General features: G+C 45.4%; 1 protein-coding gene across 1 annotated transcript; it reads right to left on the minus strand.

Annotated features, from left to right (window-relative positions):
- Positions 1-402: 402 nt before the first annotated feature.
- Pburs (bursicon subunit partner of burs) lies at positions 403-26,601 on the minus strand. Its single transcript, XM_089542670.1, has 2 exons — positions 26,335-26,601; positions 403-684 (listed from the first exon to the last, which is right to left on the minus strand). The coding sequence occupies exons 1-2, from the start codon at positions 26,599-26,601 to the stop codon at positions 526-528; spliced, it is 426 nt and encodes a 141-aa protein (XP_089398796.1). The 3' UTR covers positions 403-525.
- Positions 26,602-27,282: the final 681 nt, after the last annotated feature.

Below are 27,282 nucleotides of genomic sequence, written 5' to 3' on the forward strand. Positions count from 1 at the left end.
CATCTTGCCTTTCCGGTGTAAAATAGCGTTCGACGATACTCCAAGTCTATTGTGGTGGCAGTGCTACTAATACACATAATACACACCAAACTATTTCCTGAAATTGGCATTCCGTGTAACCGCTCGCCCTACAGCGGTCCTGGCGCAGTTGCTAGGCTAACTTAAATCCACTCCTTTTACGCTTTATTTCCCTAGGGCTGCCGAAATCACTCCAACCTGACTGTCGGCAAACGGCTGTGGCCAATGAATCCCACCACGTGAAACAGCCGACTATTTTATATTTTTAATAACACACGTCCAACATCAGCTACAATACTTCGTAGCTGCGGCGAGCGATGTAATCTAGTCGTCTTTTGTTCTTTTTTGGTTTTTTGACCATCTCAGGTTTCCTTCGAGAAGGAATGCTTCCAAATGGCTCTCTACAGCAGGCGCGAGTACAAAAAACAAGCCGGCCAAGCAAGCTCACGGCGCGGTAAGCGTTTGCAGGGGCGGACGCGTGGCGTCGCCACCTTTCTTTTCCCCGCATCAGCCTCCGCACTTGTGGCAGGAGCATTCCTGGGGCTCCTCGAGGAAGATGGTCATACTTCCGTCAGCGCCGTACAGCTTCTGGCCGTTTGGATCGAAGCAGTCCTGCAGCTGTATCTCGCGCCGGTTCATGTACGTCTCGCGGCAGCAGTTGCATTCCTGCGCAGTGGCAAAGGAAACACACAAAGGGCGGCTGCTAGCGCGACCACTCCTCCCATTTCAAGTAAAAGTCTTAAAGAGTGAACCGCAGAAATGGTCGGCCCGTTAGTCGCTATTTAAGTGGCATTTCAGCTTTACCCCTTTATGTGGATATTTCAGCGGGTTATCTTTTCGCAGCAGTTCGCTGGAGCTTCAGCAGGTAGCTGTACTGAGTAGGTGGTTATACCGAGCGGTATATCGAACAGACTGCTTGCAATATATGGTGAGGCGGGATTCAGCTTATATTTTGCTCTGATTGTACTTATATGTGCATTCCTCAAAGTGAATTCTTTACAAAATCTTACATAGAATAATTCAGGCAAAAGTGCCCTACTGCCAAGTAATGTTCATGGCAGTGCAGAAGTTACCTTAAATAATACAGATATCATATATGCTGATGTACAGACCCTTACCATCTCTTGTTGTTGCGGATAAGTTCGAAGACATATCATGCAGCAGCAAAAACTATTCCGGGCTGGCGTATTTATACTGAAGAATCTCACAGATTGCGCAGCACTCTGTCAAGTGATTAGCGGTCGCAGTCATTGGAGCCTGAAAATTTTGAACGTGTTTTGCTAGTTAAAAGTGATGCTTTTGTACAAGATCGTCAGCGAGTGCCGCATGTTGCGAAAGAGATCCACCTACTCATCAGACCATTTCACAGACTTAAAAGGGCACCGCACCTGCCAGATAGGCACGCGCGTATACTTTGCACACAAGGCATCTCTTTTTTTGATCGAAAGCACTACACCGGAGGTTCACAGGCTTTAAAAATCTTTTCTCGAATGTGCATCTAGGGAGCACAGAAAGGTAGGAAAATAAATCACCCTTCACTACGGGGTCTCTTAAAGCCTGAGTCGCTTTGGGACGCTAAACCCGACTAAAACCGAACCCAAATAAATCACATCGGTACGCACGGCTGGGAGTCGAACCCGTGGCGGTGCGAACAGATAAGATTCAAAAGCAGCTGCTTGAGACTACTACATTGGTTGAGCAAACCCTACCCTGTATTACGGAGATTTCGGAGGCTGAGGCAAGATTCGCTCCCACTCAGCTGCGCCCTAACTCTGCCCCCCGACCGGACGGCATTTTCAACAAAACTCTCCGTAATTTAGATGGCCAGTTCATTCTGGCCGTCACCACCTTAATAAATTATTCGTGGACAGAAAGTGAAATCCCCGCAACCTGGAAACATGCTCGCGTGACTTTTATGCCGAAGCCCGGCAAACGACTAACTCTTGAGCACCCCCGCTCCATCTGCCTCATTTCCTGTGCTGGAAAACTGATGAAGCAGGTCATTCCCAACCGTCTTTACCATTATATTGAAGATAACCATCTCTTGCCTCCCACTATGATTGGCTTCCACTGAAATCTCTCCACGCAAGACATTATGCTCCAGCTTTCTCGCGAGATAGTGTGCCCTTCTACCAGAGTGGGCACAAAGCCTATTCTAGCGCTTGATATAAGTGAAGCCGCTGACAGTGCCTCCCACGGGGCTACTCTCGCTAACCTCTCCCTACTATACCCTGGTCACAGTGCCTACGAGTGTATACGCAATTTCGTGTCTGGTCGTAAAGCTTTGGCTCTCTCCTCGCAGACCCTATAACTCTCGCTAGCAGTGGCATCCCCCCAGAATATGTTCTGTCTGCCTTTCTTTTCAATCTCGCCTTGCTAGTGCTACCACCTAAATTGGACGCTACCCCCGGCTGTCCCATACATTATAGCCGGACCGTATCACCATCTGGGTTTCAACAGGCAGCGATGCTGAAGCTGATTCCGCACTTCAAAAAGCGCTGGATGTCATTGAACGCCACGTAGCCGGAGCCGACCTCTAGTGCTACCCTCAGAAGTCTGAGCTGCTGCTCATCCGAGGTCCACCCGGCCTCGACGGTCATCCTCCCGTCTGCGTTACTGCTAGTGGCTGACCCATACGCGAAGTATCCCCCAATAGGGTTTTTTAGCTTCTCATCTAGCGCAGTCGTAAAAACACCGACATTCTGGCTAAACTCACAGTCTCTGTCCGGCAGACCATTTTTCTAATTCATCGTATTGCTAACAAACATTGAGCCGTGCGGGAGGCTGATCTCGATGTCTTGTTCAGGTGTTTGTTATAAGTCGCCTCACATATGCCCTCACTTACCTTCGCCTTAGCTACCGGTAACGGGACTGCGTTGACTGCCTTATTATTCAGGCATACAAAGCGGCACTTCACTTGCCCCCCCACCCCACCCCCCCGGACCTCCACCTATGAACTACTGGCATTAGGGGTCCACAACACTGTCGGAAGCTCATCTCGGCTCTCAGTACGAGAGTCTCCCCCGTACCCCCGTGGATGTCACACACTCGACAGGCTTGGAGTAAGTTTCGAAACGACCGTCGCCAATAAGGCCCAGCTTCTGTCGAATATCCACGCTAACCTTATCATTGCCCCTCTCGCTAATCACATGCACCCAGAGTATCATGTCGCTCGCCGCAAGGATAGGGCTGCACAAAAAGTATTTGACAGATCGGACAGCGGTCTCCGTCGACGCCGGCAAATACCCCGATCGCGATGCGTTTTCGCTCGCGGTAGTAAACCATTGTGGACGGCCGTTGGTTGCGGGCTCCATTTCTGTCAGAAAGTCTGAATAGGACGAGGAGGCTGCCATAGCCTTGGCGATGTTCTCCACATATGCAGAAATCAACTTCAGGGACTCTAAATCTGCAATTCGCCAATTTGTCAAAGGCCGGATCTCCCCTGCCACCCTATCCCTCCTCCACACCAACAGTGAGCAACTAAGCCGAATCAAGTTGATGCAATTAATTGGGTCCTGGCGCACTCATCCCATCTAGGGAACGAGGCGGCCCACAATCATGCCAAAGGATTCGTCGACCGGGATGTGGCGTCGCCCGTTCTGCGGACGGCGAGAGATTGTATCGTTACATTTCATGACATCACCATTCATTACCCCTTAGATAGACTGCTATATCCCCCGCACAAATTTCTCCCACTAAACCCCAAGAGGCTGCCCGAACGCTACTCCATACGAGCACTTTTCCCAATCCCGCGATATATGTTCGCATATACCCTGGGGCTGCTCCGCTTCCTGTAAACTATGTTGCCAGCATGCCACTAAGTCCCACATGTTTGCCGTCGGGACTCCCCTCGTCGAGGTTTGGAGTTCTCTTGTCTAGACCAGCGGAAGGTCGCATTGCTCAATTCCGACTTGGACACACAGATACGGGCTGTGACAAGAGCCCTAGCAGTCGCCGAGTGATACGGGCTCACGACAAATTCATGATATGACTAGACCTGACATCCCGACCTCGACGCCCTGACTAGAACGGCACAAGGCACGAATGGGCCTGGGGCTGCTTATGACGGATGGGCTTCGAACTCTGTTGGTGACGCCACCCAAACAAGCGCGCCCTTCTAGCTCTTTCTACTTGAATAACTTTTCTCGTAGCCCAGCACAGCGTTTCGACACAATGTGGACGACCCCATCACATTAGCTAATTAAAATTTGCATGATGAAGGCAGTGCCGGCCCGGGAATTCCACATCTCGTTCCGAAGACGGAATAGTCGAAAGCTTCTTTTAGCGGTGCGCATGGGTGGTGCGCCGGTAAGGTAGCATAGTCTGAAAGCATTGAATAGCAGAGCTTGCCGGAGATTATCTGCAAAGCTCGTACCGATAACTTAGTTCCAATTGTTCTTTATAAACAACACTGGATCTTTAGTACGACATTTCGCGAAGACGCCAGTACGATGTTGACATCAAAACATTAGTGTCGGGGAAATAAGCGCTATTAAACTTTACAGTGCATACAAATCTCGGCATTCTGGAAGATGTGGGGATTTTGGCAAGAAAAAGTGGTGCGAGAAAGGCATCACCTCTTTTAAACTAAAGCTTATGTAAATGTTGCAAGCAGGAAGCAGCCAGCACAGTGAAAGCAGTCGTGCAGCAGTTTAAATCTTTCTAGACAGAACGTATACTTTTTTTCTAAATCTAATAAGGTACGTACTAGCGGGAAGAAGTCAGAACACAACTAATAAGCACTTACGACATGTGCAAAGCGCTCTGTGTATGTCGTACGCGTTTCTTGGTTGCGTCCTGTCGTCTTCGCGGAGGTACGTGCCTTATTAGAAATGAACCTGCTCTTGCAATCAAAAGTATTAGTTGTTTGAAATGAAAGAAAATTTATTGGTTGTGAAAAAAAAATATCACACCTGTATACTCGTATGGTGACCAGGGTCCCGGTTTCGAGAACGGCACGGGTTACTTGTGTATGTAAATTAATGCTTTATTATTTCCAAAAATTCATGCACATATTGTACCGGAACACGAATAAGGACTACGAAATTGGTGGACTTACCACCAAACAGAAATGTTTTTACTATGTCATATCTCATAGAGGAAACCATTTAATAATGTTTTACAACGGTGCCGGGATGAAAAAAAGGAACTTGTTTTAGATGGAATGGCAAACAATTCCATTTTCGCAATGGTGCAAAAGGCGAATCTATGTAACTGAAATTAGTATACAGTTTCCAAGTAGATAATGTTTTTCGGAAGAAAACGATTCCAGCTGTCATTTTAAAAACTTGAAATAAATAAACTGGTAAAGAGTGCAGTATCTAAGTACTCTGAAATCCTTAATTTCTAAACTACTCTGAAAGCAACATTGAACGCAAAATATGCAAATATTCTGAAGTCTTCATTCGGAGTTCAAAGTAAAATTATTATTCACAACGCCTAGTGCCTGATTTGAGGTACGTTGCGAGGAAAAATTACGCATTTGTTAAGTAGTCCTCCAAGCAAGAAAACAATAACTGGGATGACAGAATGAATTCGTAGTATAGTGACAGTAGCGTGGATTGATGAAGAATGATTTTTTATAGCACTCTAAAGAGAACTGCTCAGAAGAATAGGTAGTGAGGTACCAAACCGTCTCTCTAAGCCAACTAGTAACCGAAGATCTGGCCATTGTAAATTCGGAGAAATTGCTCACAGAACCGATATAATAGTTCCATGCGGCCGGTACTCAAAGGCAGGGTCTATATTTGGGGCCAACTATATATTTTGTCTAAATTTAAAATAAAGCAGCTCAATACAGAAGAAATACGTTGAAGGTGACGTTCAAAGACGGAATGAACAGCAGCGCATTCCACGCATTAGAGAAAAAACTGCATGTTCTCGAGAAAGTGAAGAGTGATGGAGGGGTTATAAACCTCGCCTGTATATGCGGTTTTATTTGTAGCGCCTATGCTAATTTTGTGCGATTCAGTCTACTCGGGCAGCTTTATTCGACATGTAGTTGTATCGTACGAGTGACGGAAGAAACTACTTCGAGGAAACACATTTTGCCGGGGTAAAACTCTAGAGAAACCGCAAGAAAATTATCGGAAATCAGATCGAGGTGCATTCTTTCTGTTAGTTAGACATGAATTGAGGCCTCTTTTGACGCTAGTTAACCGCAACAGCTGAGTTTTATCTATTGATCCAGTCGAAAAGTACCTCTTATGAAAGAGTGGCCAGAAGATAGCTATTAACCTGTCGTCTCATTGCCTTCATTGTGCCAAGCTAACGACTCGGTGCTACATGAGCCTTCTGCGCTTTATGTGGCTGTTACGACGAATGTTCATGCACTGTAGGCGGAGAGGTGAGCGGGCGCTGTGCCGACGCGGAAATGCAGCACACTGTGCTCGTAGTACACACGACAAAACATTTGTAGTGAATAGGAAAAAATAGATTTTTTAAAAACTCTTCTTGCACAAACAGCTTTTACATAACACGAATGAAAATATAAGCTTTACGTCCAACTCTGTAGAAAAACTAGCGCTGTCATTCTCGTTTAGGCGAAAAACTTTGGAAAACACGAATTATGGAATTATGGAAACCAGCTTGTGATCGGTTTGTAATACCACACAAAATGCTGAATTTTTCCTCACAATTAGAAAAATGTAATTTTCAGAACTAAAGGGCCCTGAATGTAAAAAATAAATACAGGAGCATGTTATATTGTAAACGAGTGCATTCCATGGGAGGAAAATATGCCTCGGGGCCGCTGGAAACAATATGTAGAGACGACATTACCAGATTGTCCTGGTTAGGCTGACTGCCGTGGGGACTCCAAACCTACTTAAAGAACAGCGAGCAAGGCTCTCTATCGGCAGTGGGAAAAAATTAAGGGGGCACTTTAGCTCTCTAAAGTGCTGCAAGGCGAAAGCATTTCCTGGCGCACTGTTTGTTTTTATTTACTTTTTTATTTTTCATGCCTTCTTATTATTTTTAATTATACCTCCTTTTATTATTTTTGTTTTTTTATTTTTATTTTCACATCTAATTTTTATTTTGTTTTTATTTTTGTTTATTTTGTTATGTTTATTTTTTAGTTTTCCTTTTCTTTACTTTATTCCTTTTATTTTATTTATGAAACCCATGCATTCACTAGATGCGCCTTTATTCATGCTCGAACCTTGAGCCATCGTGGCGGAGTGGTAGTGTCTCCGCTTCAAATGCCAAAGGCCCTGGTTCGATTCCCACCCTCCGCACAGTTTCTTTTTAAGCAGTGACGACGAAAGGCGGACAAATCTGCCTACTCGGCTGCCGACGTGTCTTCTAACGAGAGTATGAGGCATTAAAGGCTTTCGCCTTAATACCACGGCTGCTGTTTATGATGACATGATTTACAGACAGCGTGACAGCTACGCAGGTTAGCTCTGCAGTTCACACTTTCTGCGTGAAACACTGGCCAGTTTTTCAACCATCGCCTCAGGACACTGGACCCTGGACCGCGCCTTCATGTTCCCCATAATACACCGCGTCGTGAAGCAACATTGCTGTGCTGTCTATGTCTCGGCGTTGCATTTACAAAGCCATGTAAGTCACGGATTGCTATAGCAGACAGCCCTGCTAGTGAAAGATGTGGCTGCGAGGAGACAGTTTTTTACATCCCCGGTGTGAGTGCTCTGCATAGGCGACCAAAAGATACAAGCTGCGATGTGCCCTGGGCCACCGCGATCCTCGCCTCTTAGCAGAGGATAAGATCCTGGGAACGTGGCCACAGGCGACAGCCCTCAAGGCATACAATGCACTGTTTTGCTTCCTAAGAGCGCCTAGCTTAAGGTACCAATATGGCTGTGGTTCTCGCACCTCCTCACTTTCCCTTTTCAATCACCTCATCCCTCGTCCCCAGTGCATGGTAGCCAACCGGAACACCCTTCTTGTTAAAATCCCTGGCTGCCCTCTTCCTTTTTGTCTCTCTCCATGTGGTTTATAGTCTAGGTGGTCCCAATAAATCATAATATGGATTTAATGTTAGGAGAAGGTAAGTGACGCCAACCAAGTAAAATACAGGAAAAACACGACGTTTCGGGACCGGCTCGGCCCCTTCTTCACGGTGTGACTACGGGCGAGCGCAGCTTGGCTTTTTAAGCCCCTGTGTGGAGGACCTGCGGGTCAATGGCCGCAGCCCATGGACGTAGGATGAGGGGAGAGTCCCCAGGGAACGATTAACATTCTCTCGTGTTTGCTGTATGTGCCACGACTCGAGTAGAAGCCTCCTGCGTGGGTTAGCTTCCGTTTCCAATACAATGGTGCTGTCGAAGTCAATTGGGTGGTCACACCCTTCACAGTGTTCGGCCACGGCGCTGCGTTGACGATTCATGTGACGGACGTCCGCTTTGTGTTGGTTCATCCTTTCCGCGAAGTTCTTCGTTTCCCCTATGTACGACGCCGGGCAGACGGAACACGGAATTTTGTACACGACGCCCTGGGCCTTTTCTCTGGGCTGCCGGTTTTTTGGGCGGGGGAGAAGGCGACCGATAGTGCTGGTCGGTTTGTGCGTTGTCAGCACCCCTTCTTTTCCGAGAATGCGACCGAGCGTCTCGCTCACGCCTCTCACGTAGGGGATGCAAACACGTTTTCGCTTCTGGCATGCGTCTGAGGAAATAATAGACCGGATTTTGTTTTGCCTTTCTTGTTTCCTGATAATGCGCCGGATGAATGAGCTTGGGTAGCCGTTCTTTTGGAGGTCAGAAATGACTCGGTTCTTCTCCTTCCTTTTTTCTTCACTTGAGGAACATATGGAGTCGGCTCTCTTCAGTAATGACGTCACGACAGATGCTTTGTGCGGGATGGGATGGTTCGAATCGAAATGTAGGTACCGTCCTGTGTGGGTTGGCTTCCTGTGCACCGAGGACTGCAGGCCTTTGTCGTGCCTTGTAAGTAGGACATCCAGAAAAGGCAGGCTGCCCTGCTGTTCATGTTCAACAGTAAATTGTATGGCCGGTTCAACTGAATTTAGATGACTCTGGAGGTTTTCTATCTCTGAGGTTTTCACCACACAAAAGCAGTCGTCTACATAACGGAGGAATAACTTTGGCTTGGGATTAAAGGAGGAGAGGGCCCGGCTTTCGACGTCTTCCATGGTTAGGTTAGCCACTGTGACTGAAATTGATGCCCCCATAGCAGTTCCGGTTGTTTGCTTGAAAAATTCTCCGTTGTAGGTGAAAAAGGTACTGCGCAGACAGAGGTCGAGAAGGCGACATAGGTACATTGTATTGGAAACGGAAGCTAACCGACGCAGGAGGCTTCTACTCGAGTCGTGGCACATACAGCAAACACGAGAGAATGTTAATCGTTCCCTGGGGACTCTCCCCTCATCCTACGTCCATGGGCTGCGGCCATTGACCCGCAGGTCCTCCACACAGGGGCTTAAAAAGCCAAGCTGCGCTCGCCCGTAGTCACACCGTGAAGAAGGGGCCGAGCCGGTCCCGAAACGTCGTGTTTTTCCTGTATTTTACTTGGTTGGCGTCACTTACCTTCTCCTAACATTAAATTTCCCAACCAGACAGACTTCTGTCGAATGTTTTCTTTTGAATAATATGGATTTAGGCATGTTGCGCTCATTCCAACCACATGCAGTTACGAACCATAGCATAATATTTCCCTGTGGCTCCATATTAGATTTGTTCAACCAGATCCGACCACAATCTTACCCCAATTAGTTTATTTCCCACAGAATAAAACATGAAACATCTTACAATGCCATCTCTATGCACAAGCCTTCATGCCCACCACATTCGCAGAACTATGGTTCACCGAAAACAACCACTCTTTATATTCATTGGCGCTGGAAGCAAAGTTGCGAAGTCATGTAATCCTCCTGAGACGCGAAAGTGCTAAATATTGCTCAGTAGATTGCACAATTCCATTGCATGTGCAGCGGTCATGGAAAGAGGCCTAGCTAATTTTAGAGCGTCTGCTGTGGTCTAATTAGCATCCTCAAAGTATTATCATTTCTGGACTCGTTGGGAGCCCTCAACGAGGTGGGGCTCAGTGCGGGCATTTTTTCAACCTAAAATCCAAGCGCTAAAGCATGTTAATCCCTTTTAGAACTCGTAACAAGGAACCCACAGATCAAACCACACCTACAAGCAAAGATAGGGCTCATATTTTCCTTTATGGTTCCGAAATTTTGTACGTTTCGCGAAATTGCCCATTCTCTGCTCATTTAGCTAACGACGCAGCTACGGCGCAGCGTTTCTGGAGTCGGTGCGTTTCCTTCGAGAGGCGTATTTTGTGACGCCTCGTTCTCAACCTCTTTTACCAGTGGGATATAGAGCTGGTGACGTAAGCGAGCGCGCAAAGTCGTTCGCCATCTCTGCCATCAAAGGTGCAGCTGCACAATGTGAAGCGTCAGCATTAGACAGGATAACAAAGGCTAGAAAACATAGTGAGAGACTTTCCCAAGCGTTTACGCAATGCCACCGCCTTGTGCACTTCAAAACCACATAAATTTTTCCGTCAACTTGTAGCAACCAGATATTCCTTCCTGACGCCAGTTATTTGCAGTGCGAAGCAACGCCACTTTGCTTCTCCACTCATGGTGCGCAGTGGAAGCGGCCTCAGGGTTCGATCGGTAGTGAACCCACTGCGCATACATTGTTCGCTGTAGCCGAGCAGAGATACCCGTCTTCAAATTTAAAATTATGAATAGTCCCTCTTACCGAAGTTCCAAAGTGTGGTGTTGATGCCTGCAATGAATAGACAAAGCAATTGCGCATTCTCAGCATGCGAAAAGCATTTATGGCTACATGCAAGTCATGCCAAACGCACATAATTACGGCTGAGAGTGAAACACATTTGCAGCCACAAAGCGTTTAAGCTCTTTCTTAAGGGCAGCGAGCAAGCATTTATAGACTTGCAGCGGTTCAAAGAGCATACAACACAGATTTTAAGAGCAACTGCTGAAATTTAAAAAAGAAAGGCATTTTACTACGAATGCAGTTCATAATTTTTGCTCAACAGCCAAAGCATCAAAATAAGCTTCAATGCAGCATCAAGCGGCCTTTCTTCTTTTAAAAAGCGTTGTGAAAATGACAGCTGCTTTAGAACTGTGAAATAATGAGGAGGGACCATACTTTAATGACTACTGGAGAGGTGTGCCTACCGTAAACCTGAAAGAGTCTACTCTGGAGGAACTGTGAAAAATGTCTGTTTTACCCAACGTCGTTATTTGCAATCTCTTGAAATTCAAATTTAGTGAAACTGGTCGGCAATTATTTCAAATATTTCTTCTTTGTCGTACGTATATGCGGCACAGGTTGTTGCAGGCACCTGAATGCTGGGCATGTAAGCGCCTTTCTTCAGTAGGAGGCATACTTTGCGGATAGTGCGGCCTGCTGACCAGTTTCGAGGGGATTACCAGGGCCTCATGAACGTAACATCAGCTGTCTAGGCAAGCTGCTTTTGTGACCGCTATGTACGCGCTCTCAACGTGGTAGTAGACAGTAGTGTCTTCACAACGGATCTTAGCGTATGGCTTTGAAAAATTTCTAAATCTGAGCCTAGTCATTGTTGTATCTAATGCCACATATCGAGAGAATCATCTGAGCAAGAATTGACGGTTCTTTACATTGCAATAGAGCTGTCCTGAGCCAGCTGCGGCCAGCCTCTCCGGCACGCTTCCTATCTTCACACCCTCCAACCCCCACCCACGGCCCTTCATAAGGCTCTAGTAACTGCCGCTGTTCCCCTTCGCTTGATGCCTAATAAATCGCACTACGCAACAGTAAAAAACTGCTGGTTACATGTCCTCCCCATTTTCCTTGTTTCATTCTCGCGATCGAATTATACGCCTAGGCCTGTACCATAGGTTTCTTCATACCTCACCCCGTGACAGCCAGCTCACCCAACTCATGTTTTGAACGCCTTCCATAGGCCGCCCTGCCAACGTGAAACAGCCATGTGCACGCGCGGCTTCTTTCCAGAAGTTATTCGAGCTACACCCCCCCCCCCCCCAACTTTAAATGAAATTTTCTTCCCAGCCATTTGGACCTGATTTCTGATCCAGCTGGCCTCAAGGCTGCCATTCAAATTATCTCATCTGCATCTCTTATTTCAAGCCAGTTACCAAGAAACACCATGCACACACTCAACCTTAATGTAATTTCCCACGTCGGGACTATTGGGGCATGAATAGAAAAATAAGATTAAGTAATATATGAAAGCTTTGTACAAAGGACAGGTTTTTTATTCTCCCTTTGTTGTATATTACAGATTATATCGGGGTACTTTTTTCAAAAGCCATTCCTTCACGGTTTTTGTAGTGAAACATAAGGAATATAAATTAAACTCGCGATTACCTTTGTAATTAATTGTAAGCCATGGACTGCAAGCTAAGCAGTAGGCTCGGAAGTTTCGGCTCTAGAAAAACCCCGGAATAGGCAGGTATTTAGCTCTGATTTATTGAAATAGGTGCTCAAAATAGGCGTTGTGATTAATGCTTTTTATCTAACATTTATCTTTATTAGTACGAACTTTATGTCGAGTAAGTTAAAAGGTATTCAATAAAAAGCGATCAGTTCGACCTGTCCAAGCAGTTAGCACAAAAGAACAGTACACGATTGGTCAGTCAACCACGGAGCGTACGCGGCCCTTGAAGCACGCCACAATAAAGCATATTCTCAAACCCTCCATGCCTTTCCGTCCTTGTGTTTCTTTCTCTATATATCTCTCAAATTGCCGAACTTAAAGCTGCTTCTGTCCTCGGTAATCATAGCTTTGTACTTTGAAGTCCCTACTTCAGATGATGTTAGTCGCAGGAACCTAAAAATTGAGAGTTCACAGGCACTCAGGCCTTCAAGTGACGTTGCTGTATCGTATTCGCATAAAATATTCCTGATTTTAAAAATAGTTTCAAGGTCTCTACTTTTTTTCTACCAGCTGTTTCATCTTCATAGAAGCAGTCGAGCCCTTTCCTTCCAGTCCCTGAAGTGCTGCTTATTCTTCTTCGACAGTCTTGAATGACTCATCTATTGAGAGCTCAGCCTTTTCTAAAACTGTCATTCTTTCCGCCAATGTTCAGAAATTTGCACAGGCTTATGCCGGGTCTCTTTCCATGCTCGCCTCTTTGAACATGGTTTTTCTTTTGATCACACACGACAGAGTCATCGTTGGTTTCCTTGAAGAGAGATTTCACTATTTCGGAGTGCCGTGCATAGTCTATCGCTGCCTTGAACATGTTCCCCTTCGAGTCATACCAGTCTTTAGCAGCAGAGGAATGTCAGGTGCTGTGGCGCGGAAGCCAGCAATTCTGGACGGGGATTTAAAGAACGCCAGTTTTCTGCTCGACTCTAACGCATCCACATAGGGAAAAGAGAACTGGACATAATCGGCGACACAATGCATTGCATGAGGAATTCAGGTCAGGTAAACCATCTTGTATAAAAGCGTCGCTCATTTTCATGCCTTGCACATGTAGGATGCCCCATCCAAGAAAAACAAGAGTTCCTGCCTATATTGAATATTTCTTGGCCATAGAAGCTCCAGAGACGAAATAAAAACACGCGCTATCATAGAATAGCTCACCTGCTGGAGTAGCATGCTAAGATAATAAGCTGGTAGACCTCTCCTTTATTCATTAAAGTCTTTCGCTCCTTCAAAGAATATTACGTTAAGCAGGCTTGCTCGTCCGGCTTTCTCTGGGCTTAGTGTTCCGACGATGAAGTGGACTACATATCGTCCACTACCATCTGCGGTTTCTTCGATTGTCATTCAAATGTAGTTGTCTCTAAATTCTTCTCTGATATCGGCGAGAGTATCCCCATGGCACACTTTCACTATCTCTTACGAAGTGCTGATTGATCCGCAACATGCTGCTTGGCGCACTTCTCCGGAAAGCTCCTAAGCTTTCCGAAGAAAGCTTGGTTAGTTTCCACAAGGGGATCATCATCATCATTATCACAGTGAATACACCCACTGCAGGGCAAAGCTCTCTCCCATGTCTCTCCAATTAGCCCTTCCAGCTGCAGCCACCGTATCCACACAAACTTTTTAATCTCCTCCGCCCACCTAACTAGCTGCGCCCCCTGCTACGCTTGCCTTCGCTTGGAATCAACTTCGTTATCCTTAAGGACCAGCGGTTAGACTGCCTTCACATTACATGTCCTGCCCAAGCCCATTCCATCATCTTCATTTCGACTAAAATATCATTAACCCGCCTTTGTTCCCTCCCCCATTCCGCCCGCTTCCGATCTCTTCACGTTACATCTATAGTTTTTCTTTCATTCTCGCTGCGTTGTCCTTGACTTAATCTGAACCCTTTTTGTGAGCTTTCACGTTTCTGCCCCATAGGTTTAATACTGGCAAGATGGAGCGGCTGTGTACTTTTTTCTTGAGAGATATTGGTGTCTCCCACTCATGATGTGGGATAACCTGCCATGTGCGCTCCACCCCATTTTTATTCTTCAAGTTATTTCCCTCTCATCATTCAGATCAGCTGCCAATACCCGCGCTAAGTGTACGTATTCCCTTACTAGTTCCACCACCTAGCTACCAATTGCAAACTGCGGTTCCCGTGCTAGAGTGTTGAACATTACCTTGGTTTCGTGCATGTTGACTTTTAGTGCCACTGTCCTGCTCTGCCTTTCCAACTCATTGATCATGCTTTGCAGTTTACGTCCGGAGAGACGTAGTAATGCGATGTCACTAGCGAATCGCCGATTACATAGATATAAATACCAGCGCAAACCAGCGATGAAGAACGAGGACACACAAGCGCTTTGTGCAGCGCTTGTGTGTCCTCGTTCTTCATCGTATGTCTTGCTGGTTTGCGCTGGTATTTATATGTAATGGATCACCAACTAGCCCGCACTCTTACCCTACTGAATGATTATTTAGGTATTCTCCATTAACCCTCATCTCCAACTGTTCCCAATTCAGGCTTAGGAATACCTTCTGCAAACAGGCGGTGAATAGCATTGACAAGATCGTGCCTCGCTGCCTGACATCCTTCTTTATTGGAGTTTGACTGTTCACTTAATGGAGGGCTAGGGTAGCTGTGTAGTCGTTGCAGGTAGCTTGCAATATATTCTAATAACAGTGTTCTACACCCAGATTCCGCGATGCCTGCATGACGATTGAGGTTTCCACTGAGTCACTGATTGAGGCTATATATAGGGGTTTGTTATGCTGTATAATTTTCTCTGTCACCTAATATATAGGATGAATATGGTCTAATGCGGCTTATCCTTTACGAAAGCCTGCCTGGTCATTTGGTTGATTGGAGCCAAAGGATGTCCTGACTCTATTAGTGATTACCTCTCCACCTTTCCCTCATTAAAGTTCCTTTCTCTCTAACCTTGGCAGCGACAGGGGCAGCGGGACAAAGCCTGACCGACCGCACGCTTTTCTTGTCGCCCACAGATACCCCTGATCTGCTGGGCTGTGCCGTAATCCACGTGCCAGGATTTTCATCCTTCGGAAAAGAACTTTTTGTGACGTCACGGCAACGCCTGCGGTGCCTACGTCTCGCAAGTTATTCTGCTCATCGCCGAGGGCTGCAACGACAGGGAACCACCACCAGGGGCCATCAACTACATAAGCGCCATCGGATCAGCGTCTACCTCACTTGGCAGCGACAGGGGCAGCGGGACAAAGCCTGACCGACCGCACGCTTTTCTTGTCGCCCACAGGTCTGTGGTTGTGCTCCTTTTACGTTTATAGTATTATAGTACCTTTTCCCTGCTGTCGCTGCCAAGCTGACGTTGCCTTTGAAATATGCCTACTGATGTCGACAAGCTACGTGAAGAACTCCGAATAGAATTCCGAAAGGAAATTGCTTCGTTGCGTACCTCAATCGAGAGGGACGTTCGAAAAGAGTGCCGCGAATTATCCAACAGTGTTGACTTCTGCTCCAAAAAATTTGATGACATAGCTGCTGAGTTTACAGCGCTTAAGGAAGAAAACAAGGTACTCAGAGCTGAAAATGCTACACTGTCATCTGAGCGTGATGGAGTCAAGAAGCTTGTAGAAGATTTTGAACAGCGATGCACTGTTCTAGAGCAGTATTCCAGAAATAAAAACATTGAAATTAAGGGCGTTCCCGAAACTGAGCATGAGAACCTTCAAGACACATTACAGAAGGTTGGTGAAGTGATTAACGAGTCCATAGCGCTCGATGACATTGATGCTTGTCACCGTGTTCCTACCAGGAATACCACAATCCCGAACATCATTGTGCAGTTTCGCAACCGCTTGAAGCGGGACACCGTTCTAACAAAGGCAAAAAAAACCAATATGACTACAAACGACCTTGGCCACCCCAGACAAACCTCCATTTACATAAATGAGCACTTGTGTCCCGCCCTGAAAAAGCTGCTAGGAGTGGCAATTTCGCGTAAAAAGGAGAAAAGCTGGAAATTCGTCTGGACACGTCATGGCCACATTCTAGCTAGAAGGGACGAAAGTTCGGATGTGGTCAGGATCGCTTGCCTGAAAGACTTAGACACGATAAACTAGGCGTGCCCTCCCATGCACTCTTTTTGTTACTTAAGGGGTGTCCGGCTTCTTTACACAAAATGATGTTTCATCTTTGTACGCAAAAAACAAAAAAGCCTCAAATTTTTTCATCTGAACGCACAGTCACTCTGTAACAAAGAAGAGGAAGTTATTGCCCTTTTGGATGCTTTTACCTTTGATTTTGACGTTATTATGATAACCGAAACGTGGTATAAAAAAGATACGGTGCCATTGAAACTGCCGCAGTACGATATTTATCTCCAAACTCGCCCGAATAAAAAGGGCGGAGGCGTGTTGATAGCTGCTAAGAAATGTTTCCAATGCTGCCTTATTCCAGAATTCTCAAAAACGAACGAAAATTATGAGATAATTTCTTTGCAATCTGGCCGCAATGTATTTTCTGCTGTATACCGTCCCCCAGCTGGGAACATCTCAGTTTTTCTGTCCTTTTTAGATCAAATGTTATCTTGGGTAACCGAAAATGACTTAAAGCTAATACTAAATGGTGACCTTAATATTGACTTTTCGTCCTCATCTCCCGAGTCACAAGAAGCAAACAGGTTGTTCGAATGTTACGCCCTTACCAACTACATAAATGAAAAAACGCGACCGTTAACACAGACATCCATTGATGTTTTCTGTAGCAATGTGTCAAAGGAATTTATTAAGTCTGGAGTGGTACTAGCGCAAGTTAGTGATCACCTGCCAATTTTTTTTTTGTCGAGTTGCCAACGGCATTTCGAAAGAGTAAGCCTTCCTATATGACATACCAGTGCATAACAAATGAAACTATCGAAAATTTCAGAAATGAAATACGAAAAGTTGACTGGAATCACGTCTACAAAATAACTGACCCTAGCAAAGCATATGACACATTTATAAACACACTTAAATTTTTGTACAATAAATGCTTCCCTTATAAAACAACTAAGAGGCCTAGTAAAGCGCGGAAGCCCTGGATAAATCATCGTTGCTTAAATATGATTCAAAAGAAAAAGAATCTTTTTAAACGGTTTCTTCGAACTAGGTCTTCCGACGACTTAGCCAAATTTAAATCATATCGCAACAAAGTAACTACATTTCTTCGAGAAACCAAGAAGGAATACATGGAAAAATTATTTACTGGTAATGTACAAAACCGAAGCGACCTCATGTGGAAAGGAATAAATAAAGTTCTAAACCGTACAGAACAGGAACCCGTCGAGCTAGAAATCTTAGTCCGAAATCAGAAACTTTCGGGAAAAGAACTAGCAGATACTTTTAATAATTACTTCGTGTCTTTAGTTAACAGTGTACATAATCCTGATTCCCTAAGCTATCTCAAATCTAGAAATCAAAGTAGTGCATTTTTATCACCAACGGATCGCAGTGAAATTGAAAGCTGTTTTCTTGCTCTCCGAACGAGTAGTACAAGGGACGTAAATGGTCTAAAAATTCAACCTATTAAACATACCATGGATCTAATTAGCCCTGTTTTAGAGCATATATTTAATCTATGCTTTCTGCAGGGAGTTTTCCCACAAGCCATGCAAGTTGCTAGGGTGACAATAGTTTTTAAAGGTGGCGAGAAAAATAACTTGTCGAACTATCGTCCCATATCAATCCTCTCCATTTTTTCAAAATGCCTAGAGAAACTGCTGTACAAAAGGATCATTAGCTTTTGTATCAAACATAACTTATTGACACCTCATCAACATGGGTTTAGAAGTGGCCATTCCACAGATACAGCGCTTTTAACTCAAAAGGAACTAATCCTGCAATCTTTCGAACAGCACGAATTAACCCTTGGTGTATTTGTAGATTACTCAAAGGCATTTGATTCCATTAATCATCAGACAATGCTTGCTAAACTTGAGTTCTATGGTTTCCGTGGCGTTTTTCATGACATATTGCACTCTTATTTATCAGCGCGAGTACAACAAGTAGTAATTAACAATAAATTATCCGACCCGAAATCAGTTTTAGCAGGCGTCCCGCAGGGAAGCATATTGGGGCCTCTACTTTTTATCATCTACATTAATGACATCGTTCTCATTGACCCACGCCCAACATTTATAATATATGCTGATGATGCGAGTTTATTTTTCACCTCTAGCAATATACATAATCTGACTGAACAAGCAAACACGTGTTTACATCTTTTAAATCATTGGTCGATCGTAAACTCACTATCTATAAACATAAATAAAACAAAAGTCGTGCTTTTCAGGCCAAGAAACAAAACAGTATGCGACAGCGATATTTCACTTCGGATTGGGACTGTGCCTTTAGAAATTGTCCCTGTCGTAAAAAGCCTTGGAGTATATTTTGAGAAGCATTTATCGTGGTCAACACATGTCGATAAAACAGCGGACAAGCTGTCAAAAATAACTGGTGTGTTAAGTAAACTGCGCTATTTTCTGCCACAAAAAGTGAAACTAATTCTTTATAATTCCATGTTTGCTTCCGTTTTAAACTACTGTTTCACGGTATGGGGAACTACCACACTCTCAAACTTAAACAGGTTACATGTAATCCAAAAACGAGCCATAAGAAGCATTGCAAGCATCCCCCGCGACGTTACGACAAAACCCCTTTTTAATGCCTTCCACATAACTCCAATACACGATCTATATAATGTCAACTTAATAAAACGATATAGGAGAAGTAATACCTACCGTAATTTTCTTGAAACCTTGTCTCAACTAACACCTAGAGAACACACTCATGCCATAAGAAACCGCGATAAATGGTTCATTCCCCAAATACGTACTAACTATGGACGTCAAATGCTCAGCTACCACTTACCATTATTGCTAAATGCTTTGTGTTAGTCTTACAAACCAGTATTTTTGCATTTTATTTCTTTTGCTGTTTTTGTCTGTTTTTATCTCTTGTTTATCTATTTTTTCCGAGTCAGTTGTGTCTCGCTTATTTTTCCTCAAACGCAATTGTTTTGTTAGTTGCTGCCAATATATGCAATCAAACAAACCATGAAACCTTGTACGGGGGCGCAGGCGCGCAATCAAGCTCCAGTGAGAGCTTTTTGTCTGCGCCCCTAACATCTGGATGATGTAAATAAAGATTTGATTTGATTTGATTTGATTATTAAATACTTTGTAAGCAACGGACAGTTAGCTGATCGGTGTGTAATTTTTTAAGCCTTTGATGTCTCCCTGCTTAAGAATGAAGATAGCGTTAGCGTTCCTCAAACCTTCTGGTACCCCCCAGGAGGTCCCAACGCATAGCGTATACAGAGTGGCTAATTTTTCTAGCACGATCTCCCCTGCGTCCTTCAACAGACCTGCTGTTACCTGATCCTCACCAGCTGATTTTCGCTTTTTCAATGCTCCTAAGGCTTTCTTTACTTCCTCCTTCGTTACTGGCGGTTATTCCCGTCGCTGTGCGCTACGGTCTCACTTGTTAACGTCCTGATAACACTGGCTACTCTATAGAGTTTTGTAGAACTGTTTGGTTATTTTAACTACCTTATCCATATTGCTAATGACTCTAATGACCCTAATGACCATCTTTAACCGTGTTTTTCCTAATTACCCTCTATGTCTCCTAAGGCAGACATCTTGTTTTACCTACGCCTAGTTTCCTCTCCACAGCTTTTATGCTACCACAGTTCTTTAGACCGTGCTCGATTACCTCCACATTAAACCTCTTTATATCGACTACCTTGCAATTATAACTTTGATAGCTCTGCTGGTGATTTTTTTTTCCGTATCGTTAGAGAGAGAGAGACTCTAATGAAATACAGAGAATTTTAACGTAGCGTTAGACACCCTCATTTTTTGGCATTTCTTAATCAGATCTTTCGCCTCCTGGAATATCTTGTCGGTATCCTGTCAACCCATTGTACCGCGTTCTTCTTTGACGCAATCCGTAACAGCAGCTGTGGGATTATCATTCGGTATTCGAAAATTATGGTCTTCTTCCTCAGTTAAAGCCGACATATTTTCTGCAGCGAAATCCTCAACTCCTCCACTTTTCCTCTTACTGCTAACTCATTAATGGGCTTCTACCTCTTTAGCTTCTCCCGTTCACTCTTCAATCTAAGCTAATACGAGACCTTACCATTCTGTGGTCGCTACAAAGAACCTCCACATCACCTACGATGCCAGGGTGAGCGCATAATATAAAGTCTATTTCATTCTCAGTCCCACCATTAGGCTCTTCCACGTCCACTTCCTGTTCTCTAGCTTGCGGAAGAAGGTATTCATGATCCCCAAATTTTTTCTATCTGCGAACTCTATTGCTAGCACTCCCCTGCTATCTCTAGAACCTGTGGCACAGTACTCTCTCGCCTAGTCTCTTGCTTGCTTCTTGCCTACTTTCGCATTGAAGTCGCCCATCAGTATAAGGTTTTACGTTCATGATGTAAAAAATAGCGCACAGGGAACACACGGGACGGAAAGTAAACGAAAGGTTTTACGATTTTGCTTTGTTCTTTTCCAATTCCACGTCTTCATAGAAGCTTTCAGCGATCTGGTCATCACAGCTTCATCTAGGCGCGTACGCCTGCCCCGCCGCCAGCTTGCACCTTTTATCAACCCTAATTACTAAAGCTGCCGTTTTCACGTAAATACTATAGAGTTGCTCTACACTGTCAGCTACATCCTGATTGATGAGATTCCAAATTTAGTTCTCACCTGTTCCCTAATCAATGATAGCAGAGTAAGTGCCGGCTATTCAGTAATGCATACATCTCATCCGTCTTCCTAACCTCACGAAGCCCTTTGACCCTTTGACATCGCATTTATCACCCGCTAGTTCCTCGAGCAGCACTGCTAAGCTAGCCTCACTGGATAAGGTTCTAGCGTTAAACGTTGCCAGGTTCCGCTTCGAATGGTGGCGTGTCCGGAGCCAGAGATTGTCAGCACACTCTGCTGCGTCACAGGCCTGATCCCAGCCTCGGTCAATTGCTCCGTAGTCGTTGAAGGCTGGCGGCCGAAGGTTAATTCTTTTGTTAATGCATAGGACATTTTTATATCCGCCACCAAATTGTGTGACACTCCTTGGCAAATGACGACTGCTGTGGTGTCGAACCACCGCAGAAGGCCTCTTCCAAAAGGAGCTGCAATGTCCCCTGTATCTTCCACTTCTGGTTTGCATTATCCTTGCAGGTAGCGATGTGCTCGCCAACGTGACATCGCTTCGCACTTGCAAGTGAATTTTCGCGCGCTTTCGAAAAACGAAAAGTTCCCTAAGTTGAAAAAAAAAACATCTCCAAACTGCTACTGCCTGAACGAGTGCCTCTCGATGATGTCAACACGAAATAAAATCAAGAGCGCTGAAGAAGCAAACGGCGTGAAAGGCAGCTCAAGTCCGTGTCCCGCGTCCTGAAAGCTGCACCCGAAGAATATGATCGTTCTCCGCGGAGGGGTGGGCGCCATGGGTATGTGGGCAAGCGGATTTTGCATTTGGTTTTGACAGTCTGCATGACAGCCGTGACGGGGCGAGATTTCCGCACAGCGCGCGCTCGACTCCGAAGCTGGGTGTCCGATTTGGGACTGTCTGTGCAAGCAGGAAGCCCTACTTCCCCTGCCGACAGAGCAACGAGAGAGAAGTGAGTGTGTGAGTGTGCGAGTCTTGCGCGTATTGAGGTGACGGTCCCCCGCTGGATGGTGCCGGCTGGGGTGGCGGCATCATTTCGAGAAATATGTTGTTTTATACCCGCGTATTTGTGTGTGCTTCGGCGCGCGCCTTCTTCATGCTTAGAAAAATGTCGCAAAAGATAAAAACGGCACTAAGGACCGCAATGCCGGATTTCGGCGTGTATAGCCAACATGTATGGTGAAATAGGAAGTATTTCTTAAAGAAACAGCAAAAAGGCAGGCAAGTGCGCAAGTCCTCCGTTGAGGCATTCATAGAAATTTTTAGGGGAATGCCTAAGGTTTCGGGCCCTACTAATCAGTCAACACTCTTCCGTGTATTTGGCATCGCTTGTCTTCTAGACTCATAAAATATCAGCATTATTCCATGCTTCCCTAAGCTTGAGGTGATGGCGCTTTGCGCATAGAACGTGGCAAATTATTCAGGCATAGTTCTGCATCCTCCTTTAAAGAAGTGCGAATATTGAGCCTCACGCGCCACTTTTCCTCTTTGCATTGCTTGTTAGGCTTTCCGTACTGATTGTTAAGTTATTCCTCAAAGCCTATTGTTCTGACCCCACAGCCCCTCTCATTGGCGCCATAGTTCGTTTCGAACGAGGTTATCACTAGTTAGCGTTGGATATTTATTCCACGCTGTTTTATAATGGTCCGGTTACCGTAGTATCGTTTTCAATTATCCGTACGCTACTGAGTGCTCTGCATAATTTCAAAACAGGCAGAGTTAAGTTTTGGGAAGCCAGGGATAACGTGCTCTTCTGTTCAGCTGTTTTTGTTGCTATGACCAGGTGGCATCTAATTATTACGCAAGCGATGGAATATACCGGAGAGATTATATGTTTCCTTCGAAGATATTTATCCCTGCTGGTTGTATAGTTTTAAATTTGTGGATTAGGGCTCTCTCGATGTGCTTTCTATCTCTAGTTAACTTCAAGCCAGATTAGGAAATGAACGTTTATGTCCATCAAAGCTATCACCACTTTGATTAGACTGTTCCGAAACCGCCCTTTGTACCCCCGTTCCTGTCTCAATTCCGTGGCCATTTAATCCTGCGCTCATTGGTTGTCCGCTTTCTCCGATATAATGTTTTTGATAGGAAGAGTACTGAAGCATGTCGATAACAGACGACGTGCAGTTAAAGCTAGCCTTCATATCGAAGTCCAAGTGGTCTGCCGTGCTTCTAACAGTAGTGTTACTTTGGCAACGCTTGTAACTATTACTTCTATGTCGAGAGCAGGTGCTTACTGTCCTGTGCAGGTGCTTACTGGTAATCTCTTGTCGCGCCTAGGTTAAGTTAAATTAGCTCTAGATGACCAGGTGCTGAAAAAGTATGGAAATAATTTTGTCACTATGAGCATGTAAACCTTGAATTAGACTTTTCGTTTTGAAACCATAGGCACGACCTAGCCTTGCTGCAAAACTGGTGTTTCTACCGTACTAATTTAAGCTCTGTTCACGAAAATGCTTTTAACTAAAGTTATGCTTAATTTGAGCAGAAGTGTAATTAAAAAGTTGATTGTGCGCAATCAGGAACACTGCCCTGCTTCAGCAATTGAAGCTAGTAAATGTGAACAACAGGCTTCTCACATACGTGACACACATCATTTTTGTTTTCCCACTTCAGTAGCAGGACCGTAAAAGAGCTAGTACATACGGGGTGTACAATTCATTCTTTCTCACTGTACCATCCTAAAAATCGCAATCAATACGCAAATGGTGGACGCAGACCGAAGAAAACATGACAGGACAAACGCTAGTCCTGCCTCTTATTCTCTGCGTCTAGTAGCTCACTAGTATTATTAAGTTTAGGCAGCCGGCATCAAACAGCCGAACAATACAATCTCAATTTGAATGTAGTAGAGATTCCTGCTTGCTTCCTCGACGACAGGTCCGATGAACCTTTCATTATCGTTGTCTTGTGGGTTCAAATCTCCAACCGATCCCTTATATTGTAAGCAGGTGGTCTTACGATACCGCTGGAGAAGGAATAAATAAATGATGGTACATGATAGTACGTATCCTATTCAGTTGGAACATCAGGAAGACGAATGCGCCTTAGTGCGAAACATGGCGCTAAGAAAATTCGTCTCCACCGCATGCAGACAATTGTTTTCTGCTTTGCTTTTTCTTGATGTTTTACATATCGGAGAATGCCGACTCTGATAGGCCAGGCTACTGATTACAACGCATCAAATCGTTTTCCTCGCAGTCGTCGAACAACTCTCCCGCTCAGCGTTGTTACACACATGCGGTACTCTATAAGCTTCACGTGAAGGCTCCATGTGTGACCTTCTCTTTGATCTGAAATTTAGTGTGGGCCGACAGTAGATGACATCCATTTTTCTAATGTTTTTCCGTTGAACGGCACTTTTGTATTATATCGGTGTTCAAACCTAGCCGATATATAGTCGAACGTCTACAGTTTTTACTAACTTATACTGGTTGAACACAGCCTGGATCAAGTTATTGAAACGAGAGGATTCTCATTGTGAAATTAATTGCAACCGGCCGCTGCCACGTTCTCAATGGGTAATTTTGTTCGCTTTGGTCCTGTTTGTTCAACAATGATCGAATGCCAAATTTTGGTGGAATATTTGCGCCAGTATATGAAATGTTGTTCTCGTGTTGTTCTTGAAACTTTCGTGTCCACATTATAATGCACACGAGAATAGCTTCGAGTATTCTTTATTTTATTCAGCAAAATTTAATATATACGTGGCTGCCTCCTTACAGCCATACTATAGTGACGCCATTTCAAGCACATTATCCCGCGCTCACAAGGTGTTTTGCCAACCGAGCCTTGTGTCGCAGCTCCTGTACCCCGCTGTGGCCGTTTATCTCCCTGGCAGACTTGAGCAGCAAGAAAGTACGGCCCACATGACAGAACATTAAGAACTCTTAGCGAATTCTTCGCGGGCGCTGCGAAGAAATTATCATACAGTACTGGCTGCATTTCCATGACGTACTCCAATAATGAGGTGAAAGACGAAAAAAAAGCATATTCTGTTAACTTTCAGGGCTTCAGTGTGGAAAGGGTTGATTTAGGTGCTCACGTGAACCTAGACTTCAGCACTGTCCGCAACATTTTTCTTGCAATTTTTTTTCTGGTTAGGTAGGCGGGGCCTAGGCATCAGGGACACCTACGTTAACGATGCATGTTCAGTCCATTATAGATTGTCGGTAAAGTCTTGAATTTCCCTTTGATTACTGCGCTAACAGTCACTGGGCCCAGGTAAATTTACTGCGAAAATAAAAAAAAACTGCGGGGTTGCGCCCAGGGCCAATCTCAATTTGTTTCTCATGTCTGTTTGTATGAGCCGTCACTCTGTGACTTTGAGGCTTCTCAGGAAGGGCAACCTGGGTCACACAACCCCCACCGGTGACACCACCTGCCATCGTAATGCAGTGCTTTATCGCTGAAGCGCTACACCACGGCGCCAGGAGTGGTATAAGGACTCCCAGCGATCTGCGCATGTACAGGAGAGAATGAACAATTCCACATATACGGGCATTGAGCCATTAACACTATCGGGTCTTACTCTTGAGGCGGAGCTTGGTCCCATTTCACCGATCATTGTCTGCAGCCTGCTTCTCCTTTAAAACCGAGCCTGGAACCGAAACCGACGTGGAAACCAAAGCGCTAGCACACCAAACTTGCATTTGGCCTAACCGCGCTAAACCGCCCACTTTTTTTAAAATCTTCATTACTTGTGACGTCAATCATGACGAAATCAACAGGTGGCCCTGAAGCATACAGCCATTCAAAAGGCTGACCTGTGGTCGCGGCGCTACCGCTTAGTGTTCTCGCTCCGACGCATTCTGTCCGGCCGCGTCACAGGGACCATGCACCACCAGTTCGTTCCTACCACCGCAGTTTCTTCCCGAGAAGGGTCTCTAGCGCGGCAAATCCGGTCAGGCGCGTCAGACGAATCATCATGCTCCGACATTTGGCGGCGTCGACTCCGATGCAGCAGTGCGGCATGGGCGTTTAGCGCATGCCGCACTGCATGCATGGCCATATTTCTGCCACGACCAATGTGGCGCCACCCCGTACGGCCTATGGCATCGGCAGCCGCGACTAATGGAACGGGCCAAAAAAAAAGTGAACAGGATGAAACATTACCAAATCCAGCACCAGGTTATTCTTCTCTGTCCCCATTAAAACAAAACCTACATTGCAAAAACGTCGTATTCTAAAGAATTAATGAGTGTAGATTGGGGCGCCCACCTTGAGGAATCCATGCGGCAGCGTGATGGACGGCTGCACCTGGGAGATGCAGGTGCCCTCGCAGCGGCTCACGAGTACGGTGCCTTCGCAGGTGCGCACGGGAGTTCCCTGGTCGTCGCTGTGGTCGCGAGTGATGCGGATGCTTGTTTCCTGGAGGCGGCAGCTGCCCGCTCCTGCGTCGACAGCCGACACCGACGCCAGGCCAGCCGCCAGCCACACCACGGTGGTCACTGCTGCTACAGCCATTGCACGGGCGCTCCACACCATCCTCAGGCCGCTGTCACTGCGCTCGGAACACCGAGAAGTTCGAGCATTTTGCGCACACACAAAACTTTTCGCAGGAACACTCTACTTTGTCCGAATTTTTCCGAAGCAATGGCTTTTAATACTAGCTCCACTGCACGAACATGTTAACCTCGCTAATTTCACACTAAGGCGCCACACAACAGAAAATCTGCGGATATTAAACATCACTCCCCCCCTCGTGTAAATTTCTTCTCAATCCTGCTCTCTGGAACCCACTCCGACTCAGTGAAGGAAATTTTGATTACCTATCTTATATTCAAACACACTCACATCTGTAAGGCTGCGCTTCTTTAACGCCTCGTTACGTTTTTAGTTACTTTAGGTCGAGGCCACTGCACGTTCGATCTACGCGGAGAGTTCTAGGAGCCCCTCACTCACGCGTACTCGCAACCATACACAAAAGCGCAGAAGTCATTATTGGCTTAACAGGACCGCTACGACTGCCGATTCCCATACGACTGCCGCGGAAACATGGGAACCTACGAAGAGTTTCTCGAGGGGCACTTTCGTTTGCTGGCATTCTTGGCAGCACCGAAACGTTTTTGGGCTCCTTTGGTGCCTCCACCATCCGTAACTTCTAGGATTAGCCACCAAGTTACTTGCCCTGTTAGTTATCTAGAACTTGTCATCCTTCGAGAAGCA

This window comes from Amblyomma mixtum, chromosome 5 (assembly GCF_055824585.1).
Source record: "Amblyomma mixtum isolate Tamu chromosome 5, ASM5582458v1, whole genome shotgun sequence".
Lineage (NCBI taxonomy): Eukaryota > Metazoa > Arthropoda > Arachnida > Ixodida > Ixodidae > Amblyomma > Amblyomma mixtum.

Excerpts from the sequence above, each read along its gene's own strand:
- Pburs (XM_089542670.1), bottom strand. The coding sequence starts at position 26,601 with ATGGTGTGGAGCGCCCGTGCAATGGCTGTAGCAGCAGTGACCACCGTG. Across the intron at positions 685-26,334 it reads TGCCGCATGGATTCCTCAAG|GAATGCAACTGCTGCCGCGA; the intron begins GTGGGCGCCCCA and ends GCCACTGCGCAG.